The 15,766-nt window shown below is 40.3% G+C and overlaps 1 protein-coding gene across 11 annotated transcripts in view; it reads right to left on the bottom strand.

The window, feature by feature from the left end:
* Window positions 1-12,969: 12,969 nt before the first annotated feature.
* The window catches only part of LOC142931579 (uncharacterized), a 14,624-nt gene continuing 11,827 nt past the window's right edge, over window positions 12,970-15,766 (bottom strand). For 3 of the 11 annotated variants that reach the window (XM_076075554.1, XM_076075564.1, XM_076075556.1), the window contains exons 2-3: window positions 15,317-15,400; window positions 12,970-15,130 (exon numbers count right to left, since the gene is read on the bottom strand). In XM_076075554.1, the coding sequence (XP_075931669.1) occupies window positions 13,818-15,130; window positions 15,317-15,400 (1,397 nt within the window). In that variant the 3' untranslated portion in view covers window positions 12,970-13,817. Of the gene's footprint in view, window positions 15,131-15,316; window positions 15,459-15,739 lie in introns of all 11 variants that reach the window. The other 8 variants (XM_076075563.1, XM_076075558.1, XM_076075555.1 and 5 more) reach the window with 5 other exon arrangements.

A 15,766-nucleotide genomic window follows, 5' to 3' on the forward strand; every position in this document is an offset into this window, starting at 1 on the left:
CAGTAGTAGTAGTAGTATCAGTAGTATCAGTGGTAGCAGTAGTAGTAGTAGTAGTATCAGCAGTAGCAGTAGTATCAGCAGTAGCAGTAGTATCAGCAGTAGTAGTATCAGCAGTAGTAGTAGTATCAGCAGTATCAGTAGTAGTAGTATCAGTAGTAGCAGTATCAGTAGTAGTAGTATCAGTAGTAGTAGTAGTATCAGCAGTAGCAGTAGTAGTAGTAGTAGTAGTAGTATCAGCAGTAGTAGTAGCAGTAGTAGTAGTATCAGTAGTAGCAGTAGTAGCAGTAGTATCAGTAGTAGTATCAGCAGTATCAGTAGTATCAGTAGTAGCAGTAGTATCAGTAGTATCAGTAGTAGTATCAGCAGTAGTAGTAGTATCAGCAGTAGTAGTAGTAGTAGCAGTAGTATCAGCAGTAGCAGTAGTATCAGTAGTAGTAGTAGTATCAGTAGTATCAGTAGTAGTATCAGCAGTAGTAGTAGTAATAGTAGTAATATCAGCAGTAGCAGTAGTATCAGCAGTAGCAGTAGTATCAGCAGTAGTAGTATCAGCAGTAGTAGTAGTATCAGCAGTAGTAGTAGTATCAACAGTAGTAGTAGTAGCAGTAGTATCAGTAGTAGTAGTAGTATCAGTAGTAGTAATAGTAGTAGTAGCAGTCGTATCAGTAGTAGTAATAGTAGTAGTAGTATCAGCAGTAGCAGTAGTATCAGTAGTAGTAGTAGTATCAGCAGTAGCAGTAGCAGTAGTAGCAGTAGTATCAGTAGTAGTATCAGCAGTAGTAGTAGTATCAGTAGTAGTAGTAATAGTAGTAGTAGTATCAGTAGTAGTAGTATCAGTAGTAGTAGCAGTAGTAGTAGTATCAGTAGTAGCAGTAGTATCAGTAGTAGTATCAGCAGTAGTAGTAGTATCAGTAGTAGCAGTAGTATCAGTAGTAGTATCAGCAGTAGTAGTAGTAATAGTAGTAATATCAGCAGTAGCAGTAGTATCAGTAGTAGTAGTAGTAGTAGTATCAGCAGTAGTAGTAGTAGTAGCAGTAGTATCAGCAGTAGCAGTAGTATCAGCAGTAGTAGTAGTATCAGCAGTATCAGTAGTATCAGTAGTAGTAGTAGTATCAGTAGTAGTAGTAGTATCAGTAATAGTATCAGCAGTAGTAGTAATATCAGTAGTAGCAGTAGTAGTAGTAGTATCAGTAGTATCAGTGGTAGCAGTAGTAGTAGTAGTAGTATCAGCAGTAGCAGTAGTATCAGCAGTAGCAGTAGTATCAGCAGTAGTAGTATCAGCAGTAGTAGTAGTATCAGCAGTATCAGTAGTAGTAGTATCAGTAGTAGCAGTATCAGTAGTAGTAGTATCAGTAGTAGTAGTAGTATCAGCAGTAGCAGTAGTAGTAGTAGTAGTAGTAGTATCAGCAGTAGTAGTAGCAGTAGTAGTAGTATCAGTAGTAGCAGTAGTAGCAGTAGTATCAGTAGTAGTATCAGCAGTATCAGTAGTATCAGTAGTAGCAGTAGTATCAGTAGTATCAGTAGTAGTATCAGCAGTAGTAGTAGTATCAGCAGTAGTAGTAGTAGTAGCAGTAGTATCAGCAGTAGCAGTAGTATCAGTAGTAGTAGTAGTATCAGTAGTATCAGTAGTAGTATCAGCAGTAGTAGTAGTAATAGTAGTAATATCAGCAGTAGCAGTAGTATCAGTAGTAGTAGTAGTAGTAGTATCAGCAGTAGTAGTAGTATCAGCAGTAGCAGTAGTAGCAGTAGCAGTAGCAGTAGTATCAGTAGTAGCAGTAGTATCAGCAGTAGCAGTAGTATCAGTAGTAGTAGTAGTAGTAGTAGTAGCAGTAGTATCAGCAGTAGCAGTAGTATCAGTGGTAGCAGTAGTTGTAGTAGTAGTAGTATCAGCAGTAGTAGCAGTAGCAGTAGCAGTAGTATCAGTAGTAGCAGTAGTATCAGCAGTAGCAGTAGTATCAGTAGTAGTAGTAGTAGTAGTAGTAGTATCAGCAGTAGTAGTAGTAGTAGCAGTAGTATCTGCAGTAGCAGTAGTATCAGCAGTAGTAGTAATAGCAGTAGTAATAATAATAATAATAATACATTTTATTTATATAGCGCTTTAAAAGGCACTCAAAGACACTTTACATGTTAAAAACAGAAACAATAGAAGCATTTATAATAAGAACAAAATATACGACATAACAGTAAGAAAAAATAAATAAAATAAAATAAACATGAAAAGAAAGAAAGAAAACATACATGACTGACTTTAGAGGTTAAAAGCAGATTTGAATAGGTGAGTTTTAAGTGCAGTTTTGAAAGTGGCAAGTGACGAAGAATGTCTGAGGTGTTGGGGCAGGGAGTTCCAGAGGGAGGGGGCAGCAACGGAGAAGGCCCTGTCCCCCCAGGTCCGATGCTTGGACAGAGTAGGGGGGGTAAGGAGGTTGGCGTCAGCAGATCTGAGGTTGCGGTTGGGAATGTGATGGTACAGGAGGTCCGAAAGGTATGAAGGGGCAAGGTTGTGGAGGGCTTTGTAGGTGATGAGGAGGAGCTTGAACTGGATTCTTTGCTGTATGGGGAGCCAGTGGAGGTTTTGAAGGACTGGGGTGATGTGGTCTCTGGTGCGGGAGTGGGTGAGCAGACGGGCAGCTGAGTTCTGGATGTATTGTAGTTTATTGATGATTTTGGTGGGTGAGCCGTACAGGATGCTGTTGCAGTAGTCCAGTCGAGAGGTGATGAAGGCGTGGATGAGTGTTTCAGCGGCTGCGGAGGAGAGGGAGGGACGGAGACGGGCGATGTTTTTGAGATGAAAGAAGGCGGTTTTTGTGATGTGATTGACGTGGCGTTCATATGAGAGAGTTTGATCGAAGAGTTTGATAGTAGTAGTAGTAGTAGTAGTATCAGCAGTAGCATCAGTAGTAGCAGTAGTAGTAGTATCAGCAGTATCAGTAGTAGCAGTAGTAGTAGTGGTATCAGCAGTAGTAGTAGTAGTAGTATCAACAGTAGCAGTAGTATCAGTGGTAGCAGTAGTAGTAGTAGTAGTAGTAGTATCAGCAGTAGCAGTAGTAGCAGTAGCAGTAGCAGTAGCAGCAGTAGTATCAGCAGTAGCAGTAGTATCAGTAGTAGTAGTAGTAGTATCAGCAGTATCAGTAGTAGCAGTAGTATCAGTAGTATCAGTAGTAGTAGTAGCAGTAGTATCAGCAGTAGCAGTAGTATCAGTAGTAGTAGTATCAGCAGTAGCAGTAGTAGTAGTAGTAGTAGTATCAGCAGTAGTCGTAGTATCAGCAGTAGCAGTAGTATCAGCAGTAGTAGTAGTATCAGCAGTAGTAGTAGTAGTATCAGCAGTAGCAGTAGTAGTAGCAGTAGTAGCAGTAGTAGTAGTAGTATCAGCAGTAGCAGTAGTATCAGCAGTAGTAGTAGTATCAGCAGTAGTAGTAGTATCAGCAGTATCAGTAGTAGTAGCATCAGTAGTATCAACAGTAGCAGTAGTATCAGTAGTAGCAGTAGTAGTAGTATCAGCAGTAGTATCAGTAGTAGTAGTAGTATCAGCAGTAGTAGTAGTATCAGCAGTAGTAGTAGTAGTAGTATCAGCAGTAGCAGTAGTATCAGTAGTAGCAGTAGTAGTAGTAGTAGTATCAGCAGTAGTAGTAGTATCAGCAGTATCAGTAGTAGAAGTATCAGTAGTAGCAGTAGTATCAGTAGTAGTAGTATCAGTAGTAGTAGTAGTATCAGCAGTAGCAGTAGTAGTAGTAGTAGTAGTAGTATCAGCAGTAGTAGTAGCAGTAGTAGCAGTAGTAGCATTAGTATCAGTAGTAGTATCAGCAGTAGTAGTAGTATCAGTAGTAGCAGTAGTAGCAGTAGTATCAGTAGTATCAGTAGTATCAGTAGTAGTATCAGCAGTAGTAGTAGTATCAGCAGTAGTAGTAGTAGTAGCAGTAGTATCAGCAGTAGCAGTAGTATCAGTAGTAGTAGTAGTATCAGCAGTAGTAGTAGTATCAGTAGTATCAGTAGTAGTAGTATCAGTAGTAGTAGTAATAGTAGTAGTAGCAGTAGTATCAGTAGTAGTAGTAACAGTAGTAGTAGTATCAGCAGTATCAGTAGTATCAGTAATAGTATCAGCAGTAGTAGTAATAGCAGTAGTAGTAGTAGTAGTAGTATCAGCAGTAGCATCAGTAGTAGCAGTAGTAGTAGTATCAGCAGTATCAGTAGTAGCAGTAGTAGTAGTAGTATCAGCAGTAGTAGTAGTAGTAGTATCAGCAGTAGCAGTAGTATCAGTGGTAGCAGTAGTAGTAGTAGTAGTAGTAGTATCAGCAGTAGCAGTAGTAGCAGTAGCAGTAGCATCAGTAGTAGCAGTAGTATCAGCAGTAGCAGTAGTATCAGTAGTAGTAGTAGTAGTAGTAGTAGCAGTAGTATCAGCAGTAGCAGTAGTATCAGTAGTAGTAGTAGCAGTAGTAGTAGCAGTAGTAGCAGTAGTAGTAGTAGTATCAGCAGTAGCAGTAGTATCAGCAGTAGTAGTAGTATCAGCAGTTGTAGTAGTAGTATCAGCAGTATCAGTAGTAGTAGTATCAGTAGTATCAACAGTAGCAGTAGTATCAGTAGTAGCAGTAGTAGTAGTAGTAGTATCAGCAGTAGTATCAGTAGTAGTAGTAGTATCAGCAGTAGCAGTAGTATCAGTAGTATCAGTAGTAGTAGTATCAGTAATAGCAGTAGTAGTATCAGCAGTAGTAGTAGTATCAGCAGTCGCAGTAGTATCAGTAGAAGCAGTAGTAGTAGTAGTAGTAGTAGTAGTAGTAGTATCAGCAGTAGCAGTAGTATCAGTAGTAGTAGTATCAGTAGTAGCAGTAGTAGTATCAGCAGTAGCAGTAGTATCAGCAGTAGTAGTAGTATCAGTAGTATCAGCAGTAGTAGTAGTATCAGTAGTAGTAGTAGTAGTATCAGCAGTAGTAGTAGTATCAGTAGTAGTAGTAGTAGTAGTATCAGTAGTAGCAGTAGTAGTAGTAGTATCAGTAGTATCAGCAGTAGTAGTAGTATCAACAGTAGTAGTAGTAGCAGTAGTATCAGTAGTAGTAGTAGTATCAGTAGTAGTAATAGTAGTAGTAGTATCAGCAGTAGCAGTAGTATCAGTAGTAGTAGTAGTATCAGCAGTAGCAGTAGCAGTAGTAGCAGTAGTATCAGTAGTAGTATCAGCAGTAGTAGTAGTATCAGTAGTAGTAGTAATAGTAGTAGTAGTATCAGTAGTAGTAGTATCAGTAGTAGTAGCAGTAGTAGTAGTATCAGTAGTAGCAGTAGTATCAGTAGTAGTATCAGCAGTAGTAGTAGTATCAGTAGTAGCAGTAGTATCAGTAGTAGTATCAGCAGTAGTAGTAGTAATAGTAGTAATATCAGCAGTAGCAGTAGTATCAGTAGTAGTAGTAGTAGTAGTATCAGCAGTAGTAGTAGTAGTAGCAGTAGTATCAGCAGTAGCAGTAGTATCAGCAGTAGTAGTAGTATCAGCAGTATCAGTAGTATCAGTAGTAGTAGTAGTATCAGTAGTAGTAGTAGTATCAGTAATAGTATCAGCAGTAGTAGTAATATCAGTAGTAGCAGTAGTAGTAGTAGTATCAGTAGTATCAGTGGTAGCAGTAGTAGTAGTAGTAGTATCAGCAGTAGCAGTAGTATCAGCAGTAGCAGTAGTATCAGCAGTAGTAGTATCAGCAGTAGTAGTAGTATCAGCAGTATCAGTAGTAGTAGTATCAGTAGTAGCAGTATCAGTAGTAGTAGTATCAGTAGTAGTAGTAGTATCAGCAGTAGCAGTAGTAGTAGTAGTAGTAGTAGTATCAGCAGTAGTAGTAGCAGTAGTAGTAGTATCAGTAGTAGCAGTAGTAGCAGTAGTATCAGTAGTAGTATCAGCAGTATCAGTAGTATCAGTAGTAGCAGTAGTATCAGTAGTATCAGTAGTAGTATCAGCAGTAGTAGTAGTATCAGCAGTAGTAGTAGTAGTAGCAGTAGTATCAGCAGTAGCAGTAGTATCAGTAGTAGTAGTAGTATCAGTAGTATCAGTAGTAGTATCAGCAGTAGTAGTAGTAATAGTAGTAATATCAGCAGTAGCAGTAGTATCAGTAGTAGTAGTAGTAGTAGTATCAGCAGTAGTAGTAGTATCAGCAGTAGCAGTAGTAGCAGTAGCAGTAGCAGTAGTATCAGTAGTAGCAGTAGTATCAGCAGTAGCAGTAGTATCAGTAGTAGTAGTAGTAGTAGTAGTAGCAGTAGTATCAGCAGTAGCAGTAGTATCAGTGGTAGCAGTAGTTGTAGTAGTAGTAGTATCAGCAGTAGTAGCAGTAGCAGTAGCAGTAGTATCAGTAGTAGCAGTAGTATCAGCAGTAGCAGTAGTATCAGTAGTAGTAGTAGTAGTAGTAGTAGTATCAGCAGTAGTAGTAGTAGTAGCAGTAGTATCTGCAGTAGCAGTAGTATCAGCAGTAGTAGTAATAGCAGTAGTAATAATAATAATAATAATACATTTTATTTATATAGCGCTTTAAAAGGCACTCAAAGACACTTTACATGTTAAAAACAGAAACAATAGAAGCATTTATAATAAGAACAAAATATACGACATAACAGTAAGAAAAAATAAATAAAATAAAATAAACATGAAAAGAAAGAAAGAAAACATACATGACTGACTTTAGAGGTTAAAAGCAGATTTGAATAGGTGAGTTTTAAGTGCAGTTTTGAAAGTGGCAAGTGACGAAGAATGTCTGAGGTGTTGGGGCAGGGAGTTCCAGAGGGAGGGGGCAGCAACGGAGAAGGCCCTGTCCCCCCAGGTCCGATGCTTGGACAGAGTAGGGGGGGTAAGGAGGTTGGCGTCAGCAGATCTGAGGTTGCGGTTGGGAATGTGATGGTACAGGAGGTCCGAAAGGTATGAAGGGGCAAGGTTGTGGAGGGCTTTGTAGGTGATGAGGAGGAGCTTGAACTGGATTCTTTGCTGTATGGGGAGCCAGTGGAGGTTTTGAAGGACTGGGGTGATGTGGTCTCTGGTGCGGGAGTGGGTGAGCAGACGGGCAGCTGAGTTCTGGATGTATTGTAGTTTATTGATGATTTTGGTGGGTGAGCCGTACAGGATGCTGTTGCAGTAGTCCAGTCGAGAGGTGATGAAGGCGTGGATGAGTGTTTCAGCGGCTGCGGAGGAGAGGGAGGGACGGAGACGGGCGATGTTTTTGAGATGAAAGAAGGCGGTTTTTGTGATGTGATTGACGTGGCGTTCATATGAGAGAGTTTGATCGAAGAGTTTGATAGTAGTAGTAGTAGTAGTAGTATCAGCAGTAGCATCAGTAGTAGCAGTAGTAGTAGTATCAGCAGTATCAGTAGTAGCAGTAGTAGTAGTGGTATCAGCAGTAGTAGTAGTAGTAGTATCAACAGTAGCAGTAGTATCAGTGGTAGCAGTAGTAGTAGTAGTAGTAGTAGTATCAGCAGTAGCAGTAGTAGCAGTAGCAGTAGCAGTAGCAGCAGTAGTATCAGCAGTAGCAGTAGTATCAGTAGTAGTAGTAGTAGTATCAGCAGTATCAGTAGTAGCAGTAGTATCAGTAGTATCAGTAGTAGTAGTAGCAGTAGTATCAGCAGTAGCAGTAGTATCAGTAGTAGTAGTATCAGCAGTAGCAGTAGTAGTAGTAGTAGTAGTATCAGCAGTAGTCGTAGTATCAGCAGTAGCAGTAGTATCAGCAGTAGTAGTAGTATCAGCAGTAGTAGTAGTAGTATCAGCAGTAGCAGTAGTAGTAGCAGTAGTAGCAGTAGTAGTAGTAGTATCAGCAGTAGCAGTAGTATCAGCAGTAGTAGTAGTATCAGCAGTAGTAGTAGTATCAGCAGTATCAGTAGTAGTAGCATCAGTAGTATCAACAGTAGCAGTAGTATCAGTAGTAGCAGTAGTAGTAGTATCAGCAGTAGTATCAGTAGTAGTAGTAGTATCAGCAGTAGTAGTAGTATCAGCAGTAGTAGTAGTAGTAGTATCAGCAGTAGCAGTAGTATCAGTAGTAGCAGTAGTAGTAGTAGTATCAGTAGTAGTAGTATCAGCAGTAGTAGTAGTATCAGCAGTATCAGTAGTAGAAGTATCAGTAGTAGCAGTAGTATCAGTAGTAGTAGTATCAGTAGTAGTAGTAGTATCAGCAGTAGCAGTAGTAGTAGTAGTAGTAGTAGTATCAGCAGTAGTAGTAGCAGTAGTAGCAGTAGTAGCATTAGTATCAGTAGTAGTATCAGCAGTAGTAGTAGTATCAGTAGTAGCAGTAGTAGCAGTAGTATCAGTAGTATCAGTAGTATCAGTAGTAGTATCAGCAGTAGTAGTAGTATCAGCAGTAGTAGTAGTAGTAGCAGTAGTATCAGCAGTAGCAGTAGTATCAGTAGTAGTAGTAGTATCAGCAGTAGTAGTAGTATCAGTAGTATCAGTAGTAGTAGTATCAGTAGTAGTAGTAATAGTAGTAGTAGCAGTAGTATCAGTAGTAGTAGTAATAGTAGTAGTAGTATCAGCAGTATCAGTAGTATCAGTAATAGTATCAGCAGTAGTAGTAATAGCAGTAGTAGTAGTAGTAGTAGTATCAGCAGTAGCATCAGTAGTAGCAGTAGTAGTAGTATCAGCAGTATCAGTAGTAGCAGTAGTAGTAGTAGTATCAGCAGTAGTAGTAGTAGTAGTATCAGCAGTAGCAGTAGTATCAGTGGTAGCAGTAGTAGTAGTAGTAGTAGTAGTATCAGCAGTAGCAGTAGTAGCAGTAGCAGTAGCATCAGTAGTAGCAGTAGTATCAGCAGTAGCAGTAGTATCAGTAGTAGTAGTAGTAGTAGTAGTAGCAGTAGTATCAGCAGTAGCAGTAGTATCAGTAGTAGTAGTATCAGCAGTAGCAGTAGTAGTAGCAGTAGTAGCAGTAGTAGTAGTAGTATCAGCAGTAGCAGTAGTATCAGCAGTAGTAGTAGTATCAGCAGTTGTAGTAGTAGTATCAGCAGTATCAGTAGTAGTAGTATCAGTAGTATCAACAGTAGCAGTAGTATCAGTAGTAGCAGTAGTAGTAGTAGTAGTATCAGCAGTAGTATCAGTAGTAATAGTAGTATCAGCAGTAGCAGTAGTATCAGTAGTATCAGTAGTAGTAGTATCAGTAATAGCAGTAGTAGTATCAGCAGTAGTAGTAGTATCAGCAGTCGCAGTAGTATCAGTAGAAGCAGTAGTAGTAGTAGTAGTAGTAGTAGTATCAGTAGTAGTAGTAGTATCAGCAGTAGCAGTAGTATCAGTAGTAGTAGTATCAGTAGTAGCAGTAGTAGTATCAGCAGTAGCAGTAGTATCAGCAGTAGTAGTAGTATCAGTAGTATCAGCAGTAGTAGTAGTATCAGTAGTAGTAGTAGTAGTATCAGCAGTAGTAGTAGTATCAGTAGTAGTAGTAGTAGTAGTATCAGTAGTAGCAGTAGTAGTAGTAGTATCAGTAGTATCAGCAGTAGTAGTAGTAGCAGTAGTAGCAGTAGTATCAGTAGTAGTAGAATGGAATGTAACTGAGTACATTAGACACGGAAACACTAACACTACTTCCGCTCATCTGGCCTTCACAATAAAAGATGACATCGCAGTGGAATGTAACTAAGTACATTTACTCAGATAGTGGACTTCAGTACAATTTGAAGGTACCTGTACATTGCTTGAGTAGTACCATATTATGCCGCTTTGTACTTGAAATGTTACTTAGAGATCCTGATTATTAAAACTAAATATATTCAACCAATAAATTATGTAATAATATAGATTAAACAAGTCATTAAAATAAGCTCCACCTTTACCAGAAACATGATAGTGATGAACACAAGGATGCATCAATGATAATATCATGTTTCTTCACTTACCGTATTTTCCGCACTATAAAGCGCACCGGATTATAAGGTGCACCTTCAATGAATGGCCTATTTTAGAACTGTTTTTATATATAGGGCGCACCGGATTATAAGGCGCATAGAATAGAATAGCGTCGTAAGCGTGTCTCTTGAAAGGTGCCATTTTGGGGTCTTTATACACACAAGTGGTGTTGGACTAGGAGTAAGCACAGTACCGGTGTTTACCGCGGTGCGGCTTTGTAGTTTACCAGTCGTACTGAAACATTTTGACAGAGCGCCGTGTACAACCAGTATGGATCAACCAATTAACCAATTGATCCATATATAAGGCGCTCCGGATTACAAGGCGCACTGTCGTTTTTTGAGAAAATTAAAGGCTTTTAAGTGCGCCTTATAGTGCGGAAAATACGGTACTGTAACGGACTGAAGACATATAATGTTAACCTGTTATGTTAGGTGTTATGGTGTTTACAGAAAGTGTTCTAAGATGTTGTATAAGATTGGTTCTTGCATTTACGGAGGTCAGTGAAGGCCTCATGCCTGGTGGGATGTTGTGTTTTGTGTACCTGGACGACGAGAGTTAGTCTATGACCGGGAGCAGATGATTAAAGATGTTACAGAACGTTAACAGTGTTGACTGTTTGTTGGCGTAGGCTACGGCCCACAGTAGCCTGTGTACTGTCCGCAAATAAAGGACCACAAGAAAATAACGTCTCGTAGCTTTCCTGAGTAAGGGTCGCTACAGTACATTAACAGCTTTAAATGAGTTGAATCACGATCAACACATTAAGTGTCTTTAAAGCACACTGACAGCTGATCCAGCTGTGATCAGAAACAGATGTTGCGTTACGTGACACTACAGGAGAGGACATCTCATTTCTCTTAAAACGTATTTCCTCGTTTCCCCTCTCCTCGCATGGTGTGACAAGGACCTTCTCCAATGCAGGCATTGGTGGACTGTTGGAGACAATAAGAGACTCACACACTGTTCTGATATCTGGTCTCAGGAGTGATTATTGAAGGTCGGGCCTGTAGACACAAACATATTAGTGGTTTGGTTATCTGTAACTAAAATGATTGAATATATTAATAGTGCTGTCAAATAAGATGCATGTTCAAAGAACTTACCTCTGCTGTGTCTCCTCTCCAGGGTGTTCGTCCTAAAAGAGTCCCCAGGGTACAAAAGCACCATGTCATAGTTCCGGGAAGGTACCATGTGGTAATTACTAGAGGGGTGGTAGGGAAATTGAATCCTCTGCTCGGGCCGGATATGATCTCTATGGTGATGTCTTACCACCATAGAGATCATATAGATAATTGACCTTAGAATGTTAGGCATCCCTTTGAATGTATTTGTTGTAGAGTAAGGGGCAGAGTCACCTATCTTACAGTGGTGTGGAGGTCCTCGTTAGTGGCAGACTATATAAGGCTGTCGCTGCCAGGACCACATGCTGCCCGTGGTCCCTGAAAGAGTTATGCCGTGTATGTATTTGTTTGTTTTTGTCGGTGAAATAAACACCTGGTTGGTTTACACATACTCTCTGTGTCCGTCCTCCTGCTCCTGAAGTCCGGCCGCTGTGTGGCAGCCTAACGCATGGTTTCCATGACTTCAGGTGCTTCTGAATTATTCAGACTTCAAAACAAAAGCCAGCAAAGGTTTAAGAGGCAGAACCTTCACTTGTAAAATATATTCATGGACGAAATTCAGCAGCTATTCTTTCTATATTCAAGATGTATTTTGTGTCATGAAGTATTGAGACATATTACTGAAGTAAAAGTAATACTACAGTGGATAAATACTCTTGGATAAATACTGTTACAAGTAAAAGCACAAATGTATGAGCACCAAAATATACTTAAAGTATCGAAAGTGGTCATCATGAAGAATAATCTTATATTATTGTATTTATGTATTTGGAAGAAGAATATATTATTTTTACACACAGAAAAATAACTTTTTTTATTTTGTATTGATTCATTTTTGTTTATAAAGCAGTATTTTAGCTGAGTGATACTTAACAGCTGGAGAGACTTTTGATAAGTTTGTGTCTGTTCACATGATCACTGTACTTAATAACAGTAACTAATAATACTAATAACTAATAAAGACACAGTAATCACCACTGTAGAGGTGTTTCTCTCTGTAGTCTGTTAACAAACTGTGTCCTGTGTTCTGTTTATAAGCACAGGATCCGTTTCTACCGGCGGAATGCGATCGTCTTATTTATGAATTATTTGCGTCTGTACGTTTTGAAATTGTGACTGTGACGTCATTGTTAAATAACTCAGAATATGATTATTGTTTCTCTTGACTACTGGAATCATTTTATTAGGCTCCATGTTTCAGCTTAAACGTAAATGATAAAACTCAAAACACTCAGGAACGATCCGCCTCACATGACTGAATGAAATGATGATATAAAAAGCTCTGACTTTAATTGTTTCCATAATAAAAGTTATTGAGGGAAATATCAGATCATGAAAACACAAATCTTTCTAATAAATGAATAAAGTTGTTTGTGGTCGTTTTGTTGTTCTTCATCTTTAACCCTTAATGTTTCTGAGTAAATGTATTAAGACAGGCTGAACACACTGAGCCGTCCTCTTTGTTTACGTCTCCATGTGTCCACTGGTTACCTCGTGTTTAACGTCACATTGCAATGATTTGTGGGTAATTCCCTTAGGCTAAGTCTGCATCTAATGCTGACTTACGGAAAGGGTTCATAAAGGGCTCAACATGTCTGCAAGAGACTCAAACATTCGATGATGTGACAGACAGAACTAAACCCTCACGGACTTCACGGGAGCCTCAAAGTCCGTGAGGGGGGGAGATGGGATTGGGCCTCAGTTACTGTCCTCATCCACTAGACTAATCAGTGAACGTAACACTACTTTTTATGACATACTATACTATGATTTTTGTTTTTACATACTATATAATGACGTTTTCCTAAAATACTTTTACAATTTTATCATATACTATACTTTCACTTATTTTACATACTATCTTGTGATCCTATACTTTTATTTTTACAACACAATATAATTAGACTTTATTTCGATACGATACTTTGACTTTTTATAACATTCTATACTATTTTTTCTCTAACATATTTTATGACATTCACAGACTGCACCAAAGAAGGGAGACAAACAAGCTGGTTGTTCAGAAAAGCAATTTATTTGCCAAAACCAACTCAAGATGTAGTGAGTTATGGTTACTTATCTCCTTAAATCCTCAGTCCCGACCCTCCCGCCCTCCCACCACCCGACCCATTGTAGGGTTACAGGCTACAGAACATTTACATTCAGATAGAAACTCAGGTACATTTAGGGGACGGAGGTAAAGACATAAGATCAAATAATTACATTCATTAACAAAGCAAGAGTAAAGTAAAACAATTAATATGAATTATAAGAATGAAAGGAGAAAAATAAGAGAAATAATATAGGATAATAAACAAAAAAATAATACAAATAAATGAATAGAGGGGGGGTGGGAACTCACTGCTGCTATGGGGCATCTAGGGATCCGCATTAGTCTTTGATGCTCTTTGAAAGGTCAGTCCATGCGTGCAGCTACAAGGACGGGGGGTTGAACACTTGCCGATAGGAAGTTGACCAAATTAATCGAGAACTGTAACGATGAGCCAGAACTCTGATCACTCTTGACTCCCCTCTAAAACTCCAAAGATGGAAGAAACCGCACCAGAACTTTTACCACTGACCGCAAATAAGACCAGAAATGAGAAGGAAACAAAGCACAATCATCTTCCCATCATCAAAACAGTGATAGTATAGTGTGTAAAACCACTCAAAGCTCTTCACACTACATGTCATCATTCACACACTGATGGCACAGCCTTCGGGAGCAAATTGGGGTTTAGCATCCTGTACAAGGACACTTCGCACTGCGGACTGGAGGAGTCAGGAATCGAACCGTGGATGACCCGCTGTACCTCCTGAGCCACAGCCAGCTGACGACAGACACATTTATGTCATTCGACCTGTCAACAACGGACAGATCTTTTTTGTTTTTTTACGAAGGGCAGCTGAATGGTTTCTCTCTTGTGTGAATTCTCGTGTCTCTTCAAATGTCCACTGCTGCCAAACGTTTTCTCACACGTAGAGCAACTGAACAGTTTCTCTCCAGCACTACATGTGGAATCCCTGACAGAAACGTCACCATTATTCAGAGCGTTTACACCTGCCTGCTGACCGACACATTCATGGTTTCTGAGCTGATAAAGCCAAGAGAATCTTTGGTCACAAACACGGCAGCGGAGTCTTTTCTCTCCTGTGTGGATTCTCATGTGTATCTCTAAATCTGCACTCTGTGCAAAAGATTTCCTACAGACTGAGCAGCTGAATGGTTTCTCTCCTGTATGAGTCATCATGTGTCTCTTCATACCTCCCTTGGTTCTAAATCTTCTATCACACTCAGTGCAGCTAAATGGTTTCTCTCCAGCTCTCCATCTGGAATCACTGACAGAAACTTCACCATTATTCAGAGAGTTTAAGCCTGACTGAGGTTCTCTGGTTTCATTCCAATCATCACTGTTATCAGTCTCAGGTTCAGAAGAGTCTCCAGTCTTGTCAACAGTTTCTGATTCTGGATGTCTATCTGGATCCGAGTCCCTGTCTGGTTCTGGTTCTTCACAGTCCTCTCCATCAGCTTCTGTTTCCATCTGTTCAGTTCGTCTTTGATGAAGCTGTGAGGACTGAGCTTCCTCTTCATCATCTTCATTCTTCACATGAGTGAATGTGAACTTGGTGATATCAGCCTCCTCCAGACCTTGAAGCTGCTCTCCCTCCTGACTGGTCCAGAGTTCCTCTTGTTCCTCTTTAATGTGTGGAGGCTCTGGGTCCTCCTGGTCCTCTTTAATGTGTGGGGGTTCTGGGTCCTCTTGGTCCAGACTAGAGCTCCACTCCTGCTGCTCAGAGGGAACCTCTTCTTTAACCACCAACAGCTTCTGGACATTATCTGGTTCTGGGTGATTATCTGGATCTGCGTTCCTGCCTGGTTCTGGTCCTCCACAGTCCTCTCCATCAGCTTCTGTTTCCATCTGTTCAGTTTGTCTTTGATGAAGCTGTGAGGACTGAGCTTCCTCTTCATCATCTTCACTCTTCACAGGAGTGAATGTGAACTTGATGATATCAGCCTCCTCCAGACCTTGAAGCTGCTCTCCGTCCTGACTGGTCCAGAGTTCCTCCTGGTCCTCTTTAATGTGTGGGGGCTCTGGGTCCTCCTGGTCCAGACTGGAGCTCCACTCCTGCTGCTCAGGGGGAACCTCTTCTTTAACCACCAACAGCTGCTGGACGTCTGCAGGAAACGGGATGAAAACAGACACATTACCGACACGATGCCGCTAAGGTAAACTTTGATTGTGTTTTGATGGCCATTATGGTATAAGCCAAGGTAACGAAACAGGTCATGGTGACGAGATCCAATCACAGGAAGGTTATGTTGTTCTAGTCGTGAAAGTGGTGGAAAATCTCCCAAGATTACCAGTAAAACGTAAGGGTTGACGATAGAGTTCTAGGAGTCGCTCTTCAAAGGTGTTGGAGATGGATTTACAGGTTAGCATCAGTGCTGAGTACAGAGGAAGCCGTGTTAGGTGAGTGTCTGCAAGAGAGTCCAATCTGAACCTCTGTAATGAGAAATGAGAAAGGTAGTCAGCACTTGCGTTGGAATGACTGAGAACCTGAGCTGTGCTGAGAACGTATTGTGTAACAGAGAGCCAGATTAATCACTGCATGAATGGCATGATGGATGGGCCGTTGGAGCGTTATTTGTATTTGTTGATTATGTTTTTGACTGCAAGGTTGTCTGAATAAAAGAATGGACTTGTGGGATCGTTCATGGCCCCAGAGAATGGCTGCAGCTATTAAGGGACAGATTAAAATATAACGGAAAGGATCTGGCTTTCACTTGTGAGCTCCGGCATCTTCCACTGTA

Source organism: Anarhichas minor, unplaced genomic scaffold (assembly GCF_050575085.1).
Source record: "Anarhichas minor isolate MPS153535 unplaced genomic scaffold, ASM5057508v1 ptg000053l, whole genome shotgun sequence".
In the NCBI taxonomy this organism is placed as follows: Eukaryota; Metazoa; Chordata; class Actinopteri; order Perciformes; family Anarhichadidae; genus Anarhichas; species Anarhichas minor.